General features: G+C 42.4%; 1 protein-coding gene across 1 annotated transcript in view; it reads left to right on the top strand.

Moving 5' to 3' along the window:
• LOC134909482 (D-beta-hydroxybutyrate dehydrogenase, mitochondrial-like) overlaps positions 1-7,066 on the top strand; it is a 37,733-nt gene extending 30,667 nt beyond the window's left edge. The window contains exon 5 of the mRNA XM_063916404.1: positions 5,665-7,066. Coding sequence (XP_063772474.1) covers positions 5,665-6,134 — 470 coding nt within the window. The 3' untranslated portion in view covers positions 6,135-7,066. The remainder of the gene's footprint in view (positions 1-5,664) is intronic.
• The last annotated feature ends 4,154 nt before the right edge of the window (positions 7,067-11,220 follow it).

Here is an 11,220-nt window from a genome sequence, read left to right on the forward strand (position 1 = left end):
TTTTTTTGGAACTAAACTTGTCCTCTGAGCATACAGATGTGTCCTCATACACTATTGCCACAGTCATGACAAACATGCGACAGGTCCCATATAATTCAGCTTCCACTGTGGGGCAGATTTATTAAGCCTGGTGAAGTGATAAAGTGGAAGGTGAAAACGCAACAGCCAATCAGCTCCTAACTTCCATGTTACAGGCTGGGTTTGAAAAATGACAGAGTGGAGCCAGTCAGCTCCTATCACTTCACCAGGCCTAATAAATCTGCTCCTGAATGTCTTTTATCTGCTCGAATATGCATCTTAATTCAATGTGATACAACAAAACTGCTTCACGAAACTGCTTTGATTAATTTGATTTATGACACTTGTACATTTGTGTGCGAATGAGTCTGAATCTGCATATGAAGTGCTACGATGCAGAAGGCACAACTGTTTTCACGCCATGTTCCATTGTGCTTCAATTAACCTTAAAATCTTATTTATACACGTGTGGTGCAGAAAGTTATAACTTTTGCATTTTAGCAACACCTTTATGAATAGTTCTGTATTCCTCTCTTGGGAGTACCAACAACTCCGTATATAGATTCCAATATTTAAATATGATTATTTTCCAATAATTGGTTTACAAGCATTTGTTTAATATTTTTTGTGTCTTGTGCGTAATCTTCCTACTATCTACGTTGCTGTCTTTAGCATTACTTACATTATATTTTTCATATGAGGAAACTATCTTGAAATTTCAACTTTTTCATATAGTTAGATGACACGGGATGTTTCTCTGGAGCCTACTAAGCATGTCTTGGCCAGTACTTGAGATGTTCACCCTCTGTATAATACTCATGTATACTTTATATCTGGCCAGTAGAAGGCATATGTCACTACGCAGCTGTTGCAGACAGTAAATGTAGCCTGCCATAACGTGTTTAGTTATATGTTGTCTGATATTAGTTTAAAGGGTAGCTGTGTGCATGTGATATTTCCACTATAATTTTAGACGATGTGGCACCATGGTGAGCTCATATATAAGAAATAGAACTCATTCAAAAGTGCAGTACAATACAGACACTGAAGCCCATATCTAACTCCACTGTGGGTTAAATAAAAGTGTTGTATTTTTTTTTAATCACCGTGGTTGGCAGAAAGGATGGTGGTACAAAGATATATTTCATTGCAAAGTGTCCTTTCATCATAAACTGGATTTTCTCCCAAAACTGACTACTGAAATAAAGGATTTTAAATCCACTAAACCCCAGCCTTTGTGGGAATTAAAGGATTAATTTACTTATACATTCTTTTACAATTATCTTAAAGTTATATTGTGGATCCAGCAAAGACCAAATACGACTGGCTGTGTAATGTGTTTACTTGTATACTTTTGTTAGGGTGTCTAAAATCAGTGGAAATCTGATGCCAGCTGGGGGCCACTCGGTAAACTGCTTTGAACAAAACATAGGGCTTAGGGGGTAATGCAGACCTGATCGCTGGGCTGCGTTTTTTTGCTGCCCTGCAATCAGATAGTCGCCGCCTACAGGGGGAGGGTGAATTCATGTTCAGTAGAGCTGTACAAACTGATTTTGTGCAGTCTCTGCTCAGCCCATGACTTACTCAGCCACTGTGATTGCTTCTTGCTGATCGGGACCGGAGCTGACGTCAGACACTCTCCCTTCAACACGCCTGCGTTTGTCTGGACACTCCCTGGAATCGGTCAGTTGCCACCCACAAACGGCCTCTTCCTGTCAATCACCTTGCGAACGCCCGTGCATTCAGATTTTTCGCACCATTCCATCGCTGACCGGCGATCCCCGCTGCTGTGGTCCGTCGCGCCTGCGTATTGCGGTGCATACGCATGCGCAGTTCAGATCTGATCGCACGCTGTGCGACAACGCACAGAAGCGATCAGGTCTGAATTACCCCCGTAATCCAATTACCTGCGATGGGGACGAGTTGAAGTTGCAGCAGGGTGTAAATGACGGCAATGGCACCACAATTTGCACCCCCCATACCTGCTCGATCTCGCCCTGGATATGTAGATTTTTGTACGCAGCACTGTGGGGCTGTGAACAAAAGTCTACGAGTCTGGCAGTATTGCAAGTGCGACATAAAACCGAACTTGTGCCATGAATTAATTGCAGGTAATTGGATTGACCCCAAAGACTTATACAGTATGTAATTAGACAGATGGGTCCACCTTTATCTTGAGTTCTTTGCTGCGCCTAGGAACACCATGGTTTATTAACATAAACACAATCTATTGTTCTCAGCTGCAATACAATACAGAGAACAATACATCAGGGGATTAAGTCATTACCGCAGGGGATTAAATCTGACTGACCTGGCTCAATTAATCCTATTAAAGGCCAAGATAAATGTGGACCCATCTGTAGGTGCCTTTATCATAACAGAAATGTACTTTTAAAAACAAAACATGATTGTGTAGCTTTTTGTAGGTTACTTTCTTGAAAGTCTTGTTCTTATGCTTTTCATTTTATTGGGGAAATTGAGATTAATGTTTTCAGGAGCAGTCTTTTCCATATTAGATCCTTGACAGCATTTCCTGTATAAGGGCTTTCTGTACCTAGGCACGCCATGTCTAAAAACATACTACTTTTCATTTGGGTTCTGTGTTTTTTCCAACAATCCCACTTCAGATGAAGTAGTTTACTGCAGGGGAAATGATCACTGATTTTATTTTGTGTGTAGAACATCATTACCGAAGCATGTATTCACTTACATAAAATATGTAATTCAGAAGGTAGTCCGTTAGATCTACAAGTAACATCTGGGTGAGCAAACTAATGTGGAATTCAGGAGCCACTTGGATATAGGAGACAGCAGGATCTTTCATGTACACACCTGCTGACATCTGAATTAGGTTTAACATATATGGGTAAATTTACTAAGCTGGGAGTTCTATTTAAGATGGGATGTTGTCCATAGCAATCAATCAGTTTCTACTTCTCATTTATCTAGCACCTTCTAAAAGATAATACCTGGAATCTGATTGGTTGCTATGGGCAACATCCCACCTTAAATAGAACTCCCATCTTAGTAAATTTACCCCGTATTCTTAATGTATACATGAAAAAAAAGATCATTGTTCCAAGTTCTATTTGAGTTTTTACTGGTTCTGCAGTAGTGGTTTATAGAATACTGCTTTTTCCATTTTTGTGTGTTTGCAGCATTTCAATCCATTTGAAATTATATAAAGCAATAGTAAAAATGCATATCAAATGTGGATCAGATGCATTACACAATGCATCTAAAACACCAGTGAGTATCTAGGCTAAAGAGTGTGTATCCTTTGACTTTATTAGAAATGTCCACAAATGTTAGGTGCCATAAGTAACTTTTGGCATTTGCATTTCAGCTTCTGAGATTTGTCCAGCCCTGATGCTGTATAAAGATCATATTGCAAGTTTTACTGCAGTTCTATGTGAAAATAATAGCCCTTTTACACCACCAGCATATAACACGGGTTATAGCACATGAACGTGCAATACCCGTGTTGCTGGTTGGTGTAAAAGGGTTGAGTTGGTATAATCCGGGTCGAGTGACCCGGTATTCCAACTCTGGTAGTTTGCATGGTTGAACACTGGTCCAACCCGGCAAACTGTGCTGTGTAAATGGGTGCCGGGTTGCATCGACCCGGCTTCCCATTCACAGTGAATGGACAGGCGGCGCTTGGAAATCATGTGATCTCCAAGCATCGCCCCCCCCCGCCGCGTCACCGGCAACATCACCAATCCGGCAATATGCTGAGTTGGAGACGGCAGTGGGAAGGGAGGCTGACTCGGGTAGCACCCGTGTCAGGTTCCCGGCTGCGACCCGCACTATTTGGTGTGAAAGGGGTATAAGTTATGACAACCTCTGCAGGGTGCAAACATAAATGTAACATAATTATGGACGTTTGATTGTTAAATCACTATTTATTTGCTGACCTAGAATTGGAAAACAGAAACAACAAAGTGAATGTAGCCTGATCCAGTCACACATTGCACCAGTGCTGGGTGGGAATTAGTAGGTTCTTCGAGTATAGAAAGAGGATAAATTTATGTTTTGTTGGACTGTAATTTAGAGTAGTGCAAGGTGGTTGAGGAATTTGATAAAGATGTTAATTGTCAGAGAATAAGTTAAATGTTTAGAGGTTAGGCTTGTGTTTCAAGGAATTGAGGGGGCATTCAGACCTGATCGCACACTAGCTTTTTTCACTGGACTGCGATCAGGTCAGAACTGCGCATGTGTATGCACCGCAATGCACAGGCATGTCGCACGGGTACAAAGCGGATCGTTGCTGTGCGATGCGTTTTACGAAGAATCCATTCGCACGGCCGTTCGCAAGAAGATTGACAGGAAGAATGTGTTTGTGGGTGTCAACCGGCCGTTTTCTGGGAGTGTTTGGAAAAACGCAGGCATGTCCATGCGTTTGCAGGGAAGGTGACTGACGTCAAATCCGGGCCCGGACAGGCTGAAGTGATCGCAGCGGCTGAGTAAGTTCTGGGCAACTCAGAAAATGCACAAAGTTTTTTGTTTTTTTTGTAGTGCTTTGCTGCACATGCGATTGCACAGCTAAAATACACTCCCCTGTAGGCGGCGACTATCTGATCACAGGACTGAAAAAAACTGTTAGCGAGCGATCAGGTCTGAATGACCCCTGAGTTTTGAAGTATGGCCCCCAGAATAGGCACCGACCGATTGGCCCCGTGACAATGTATCAAAATAATATAAACCATAGACATCAGATTCACATTAGTTTCTAGATCATGGACTGCTCATTGGTAAAATTAAAAATTTACTAGGATATAATTTGCGAGGTGGTCCTCGAGAATGCCAGGGTTTAATCCGGCACTGGTGTTGAGTCATAAATCCTTATCAAGTAAAGATAACGTTGACATTCTATAATGTTTTTTTTTTGTTTTCTTAATTATGGTTACTCCTTGTACAGTGCTGTATATGCCTTGACAACAAATAAAAGACAATAACAATAATATAGCGATTAGAGAAAGCATGAGGGAAGTTTGGCATATTCTATAAATTGAGTTTCAAACTTTCAGGTAGCAGTTAAAGCGTGTATCTTTTGTTAGTTATTTATTTACCATTGATAAAAGAGATCAGAGGCTTTATTAATTTATGACTATTATAAAAATAATCTATTATCTAAGAAACAAACAGAAAGGTTTTATTACATAGGATTCTCCCCACTGATAAGCCAGAAAACAGGAAAGGGAAACATATAATTTATAGGGCTCCAATGCTACCATTAATAGGCCCCATAAGGTTGCACCTGTTCAGGTAAACTGGTCATCAGCTGACGCAGCCCTGCATTACACAATGGCGATCACATGAGATATACTTATCACAACAGGATGGGGTTGCTTTGAATACAGTTCTGAGGAGTTTTCACTATACTTCATTACACATATTTGAAATCGTAAAATTTAAGTTAATTTGCTGTGCACAGCCACTCCTATCCATGTCAGACCTCAGCACCAGTCTCATTAGGCCCCTAATTTAGCGAGGCTTTTTCCAACATGTTATTTTTTTATACATGAACGGTATCATATACTGTATACAATGCAAGCCTCTATAATACAGTCCTGTGTGGGTATTATCTGCTGGATTGCTTTTTTTGGTGGATGCGTTATATATATTTTTTATATTCTTCTTAAGGTCGAGTGGTTTTCATGGCAAGCATGCTTGGAAGAATGGGCAGTCCATCGCGATCCAGCTACTGTGTCTCTAAATATGGAGTAGAAGCCTTCTCTGACTGCCTGAGACAGGAAATGTACAAGTGGGGGGTGAAGGTCATTACCATTGAGCCTGGAAACTTTGTTGCTGCCACTGGCATATTCACCAAGGAAGGAGTGGAAAGACGTGGAGAAGAGATGTGGGAGAGGGCCTCAGAACTTGTACGCACGGATTATGGGAAAGCTCATTTCTCTCATCAGGTTGCCAAAATGAAAGCCTTTGTTAGCTCTGGCGTAAAAGACATGACTGCTGTTCTTAATGCAATAACAGATGCCCTGAGCTCTAAATACCCATACACACGGTACAATCCCACAGACACCTACGGCTGGATAAAGCTCCAGATTATGTCTCACCTTCCAGCTGCTGTAGCAGACCTGATTTATGTTCACTGAAGAAACTGTTAAATATTAGTTGTGCAATGATTGTTAGAAAAAATCAAGTGTGTGTGTTGTACCGTGTAAGCTGCTATAGGGGGGTACTCACGGAGCGATCGCTGCTTATAATCTAAGCAATCTGACTAGATGAGTACTGGCCTTTAAACAAGTGGGAAGCACTGCAGGAATGTAGGCCACCTGCTACCCTAGCCTCGCCACCCAAAAGTGAAGCATTACGGTACACATGATCTATTGACTTACTTGTTTTGTAAGATCCAAATATGTCTTTTATGTAGAAACGTTCAAATACACTACAGTATATTTCCAAGCAAGTGAGCTCACTCAAAGCATAGAAATATTCAGTTATCTTAACTGTTTTATAAGGTGTGAGCTGATACACTATGATTTTCTATATGAACCCCTGATTCTACAAGACAGGCCGTGTACCGTCCAACACACCCCATGTGACAGCAGTCATAAGGCACAATGAGGATTTTAAAATGGTGAAGATGGAGTATTCATAGTATGGTAACATGACCACACATGTTCACTAATCAAGGCCATCCATCTAGAAGGAACACCAAGTTGTCTACGGTGGTCTGACTTCAATGATAACATAAATATAAGGCTGCAGCTAGACTGATAACTATGAATGTTGCTACATTCATCAACTTTTTGAGATTTGTATGTGATGTAATTTACGTGATGAGTTCAACTGTATCCTTCATAATCGCAGAATCAGCCACTAGAAATAAAGCTATTTCCACTGTGTGATTAACGTGTGTGGGAGTGTAAGGACAACTATGTGAAATCAGGACATGTTTGTACTCTCCTGGCTGTAATATGCTGGAATTCTGTAGGATGTTTATTCAGTGGCTTTTGCTTTGAAGTTGACTTAAATCATTTTGATCTATTAAAAAAAACAATGGAGCATAAAAGCTTATTTTATATTTCTATCCTACCTTGATTATTTTGATTTTACATGCTGGTGTTGTAATCACTCTAAAGCTGCACTACAACCTAAGGGGGCAGAATGTATTAAGCCTGGAGAAGTAATAAAGCAGTGATAAGTGCAAGGTGTTAAGGCACCAGCCAATCAGCTCCAATATGTAAAGTGACAGAAACTGATTGGCTGGTGCGTTATCATCTTCCATTTATCACTGCTTTATCACTACTGGCTTAATACATCTGCCCCAAGGTTTCTGCTACCTGGAGCCCTTAGGGCTGTAGCTGTTTTTGGTCTCTCTTGTTTCTCTCACAGCACAGGCTAAAAACTATGGGTTGGATTGGAAACCAATTATAGCTACTGTAAGTTCACTTTAAAGGGGTGGTCTTCAGCATACCGGCGCCGGGATCCTGACCGCCGGCATGCCGACACACATTCTCCCTCTTGGGGGTCCACGACCCCCCTGGAGGGAGAATAACGAGCCCACAAGGGGCTCATTAGCTCTCGCCCAGCTGTCTGTATGCTGGCAGTCGGGATCCCGGGGCCGGTATGCTGGCCCCAGGGATCCCGGCCGCCGGCCACTCATACTACACCCCTTTAAAGAGAGTGTGCAGAGATGACAGACCTTAACTGCCATGGGGCTCAGGAGCAGCCAGGTCAGATGCCAGTCAGTGTGGAGAGAAAAACTGCAATGAAATGAAAAAGTCAGTTGAGAACAAAACTAGTTCTACGTGCAGTGACGGAAGCCCCTCCTACTTTAACTTCAGTCTTGCAACTTTGTCTTACACCATTGCTCAGTGAGTTACCCTGCTGCAAATGCTTTGCAAGACCAAAGTGCAGTCTCTGGTTCCTTTTGTGTTCTCTGCGGTTCAAGAAACACATTGAGAATTGAAATAATTATGCCCATTCTAATATGTATACAGCAATACAGAAACCTGTGCTGATAAAGATAACCTAAGTGCAGATCTGTGGGGTTCTTGTACCAAATGGAAGTACTACCTTCAAGTGTACTTTATATACACAAATACAAAGGAAAGGGGAGAGTGGTTTGGACTGCACATCCTAATTTTAAAATAAGAGGTGCTACCATGCTGGGATTTGTAGCGCCATGCAGGAAAAGGAAAATGCAGGCGCACTCTTAGCACTAAAAATACTAGTAGTCAAAACAACTGTGATATTCTCTATAACTAAAATGTCCACCCACCTTTCTCTCAGTGTTTATAAAGCACACTTGTAGGTAGAGAATTCTTCTGCTTGGTACTAACTTTTCAATCGGCACCAGGTGGTATTCCAGTGTCTACAGATGCTGATCGTGGGGGTCCCATGCCTTGCACATTCATTCGCATGGATTTTCCCCAAGAAAGTACTTTGTAGCAGCATTTGCACAAAGTCACAGACGGGTGACCACCAATAGACGTAGCCACGGTCACTTCTGTATCCGGGTGGTCTCCAGGTTGCCGGCGGCCGGGCTCCCGGCGACCACCATACCAGCACCGCAATCCCGACTGCTGGCATACCGACATCTTTTCTCCCTCTTGGGGGTCCACGACCCCTCTGGAGGGAGAATAGCCACCGTGCCCGCAGCGAGCCTGCAAGGGGCTCATTTGCGGTCGCCCAGCTGCCAGTATGCTGGTCGCCGGGACCCCGACCGCCGGCAAACCATACTACACCCCTGTATCCACCTGTGGATCAGACCCATGATGTTTAAAATTAGGGTATGAAGTCCAAGCCTCTTCCCCTTTCCTCTTTCTGTATATAGTATATATTACTTAAAGGTACAGATTCTTGTTTGGTACTAGCACCCCACTCCTCCTCTTTTAGGCAATTTTATTCAGTACAGGATCTACATATGGATCTAATATGGTAAATCCTTGATAATTTGACAACATTTGTTAACATTAGGGATATTAAGGACCCATATGATGGCGTTAACCTTGAGATTGTGGATGGGCACTCCTTCTTGGCCAAATGTGTTAAGACCTTCATTTGTACACCATGTTAGTTGTAGAGTTTATTGTAATTGTTTTAGCTATAACTTTTTTGCACCTGCATTTTCTTTTTCTGTCATAGAGGAAGATAAATGGGAAATGTATGTTAAATAATATTGGTATACTTATATAAAATTGAATAAATGCAAATGAGAAAATATTTTATATAAAAATTAAATATTTGATTTAAAAATTGAGAATTTACGAACAATAAATACACAGAATGTAAAGTGATGAAAATAACAAGGGAAATTCAAATGCAAAGTATAGAAAATACTTCACCTTTGCTGTAATTGCTAAATGTTCTTGTCAGACAAGAAATGCGTAGCAATTACTGTAGATTTTATATGTATACCATCTGGTGGAAACACCTGGCAGAAAAGATGACTTCCAGAGGCATTTTGCAGGTAGGTACCTCATGCTGTCCAGGAGACGATCACAGGTAACCTGATGAGACAGTGAAAGGAGCAGAGGCGTAACTCCCAGAAGCAATGGAGGCGCCTGCCCCCGGGCTCCAAGTCCTAATGGGGCACCTACATTTACAGCAGAACCTGTGTGGTTCCAAGTGGGACTGTTTCCAATGTAGAGCTCTGTGGTGCAACCGCTGCAGCTGCAGAGTTAATTGGCTCTGTCCCAGGGGCTCTGCTAACATCTGCAATATGAGACAGGACAGGTCCTGTGTGATACCGTTCAGCCTGCACTGCAACAAGCGATGGTGCACCCGCCGCTGCTGCTGGACTGTGAGATGCGGACCATCAGTGACTGGGGATTCTACATGCTGCAGGTGACTGACTCACTGGCCATTGTCACACAGTGTAGCTGGAGCCCTCTCAATTCATTGTGGGCTCTAGTTCCTGTAGGATGTAGGGCGGGGCACCAAACACCAACTTGCCTTCGGGCAAATAGGATGAACTTATGCCCCTGGAAAGAAGCATGTATGTGTATGTGAAGCAATTACTGTGAGTGGTGGTCTTTGCCCTATATGAATAGTTGCCTGGATGACACTCCTGCTTTCCCTTTTTGTTAAGTGAGGACCTTCACCTGACTTCATATCCAGGTAAGTAGACTTTTTGAAAAAAAATCAAAATTGAATTACTCTGCTGTAAATGTCTACTATAATATGTTACCTTGTAGTTTGCTAGGATTTGGGTACAGGATCCGTCATGGTCAGAATACAGGGCTCGCCACGCTGCAGGCTCGGTGGCTCACTGTGCTCGCCACAGGTTCTATTTCCACTCCATGGGTGTCGTGGACACCCAGGAGTGGGAATAGCTGTGGCGGTGCTGCCGGTATTCTAGCGGTCAGGATCCCGGCGTCGGAATTCTGACCGCCGGGATCCCGACTACATCCCGTTTGCTAGTGTAACACCCCGTACTAGTAGGTAAGATGTCTCCTGGAATCTGCTTATCTTGTGGCCTCTGGATATCTTGCGGAATTCCCCTTAACACAGCAGAAAGAGAGAGGACCTCCCAAAACCCCAACACAGTCACTACACATTTGGACAGTGACTTTAAATTTAGAAGTCAGGAATACTGCGTCACTTGTTCCACTTGAAATAAAGGTTAGCTTGTAACATACTGTGCAATCAATTACAACAAACAGTTACGTACAGTGCATCTGGAAAGTGCTACAGCCTTATTCCAAAATGATATAAATTCATTGTTCCCTCAAAATTCTACACACAATACCCCATAATAACAACACAACTTTTTTTTTTTTAGATTTTTGCAAATTTATTAAAAATATAAACTAAGAAATCACATGTACATAAGTATTCACAGCCTTTGCCATGAAGCTCAAATTTGAGCTCTGGTACATCCTGTTTCCACTGATCATCCTTGAGATGTTCCTACAGCTTAATTGGAGTCCACCTGTGGTAAATTCAGTTGATTGGACATGATTTGGAAAGGCACACACCTGTCTACAGTATATAAGGTCCCACACTTGACAGTGCATGTCTGAGCACAAACCAAGCATGAAGTCAAAGGAATTGTCTGTAGACCTCAGAGACAGGATTGTCTCGAGGCACAAATATCTGCTGCTTTGAAGGTCCCAATGAGCACAGTGGCCTCCATCATCTGTAAATGGAAGAAGTTCGGAACCACCGGCCGTCTAAACTGATCGATTGGGGGAGAAGGGCCCTAGTCAGGGAGGTGACCAAGAACCCAAG

The sequence above is a fragment of the Pseudophryne corroboree genome, chromosome 4, assembly GCF_028390025.1.
Source record: "Pseudophryne corroboree isolate aPseCor3 chromosome 4, aPseCor3.hap2, whole genome shotgun sequence".
NCBI lineage: Eukaryota > Metazoa > Chordata > Amphibia > Anura > Myobatrachidae > Pseudophryne > Pseudophryne corroboree.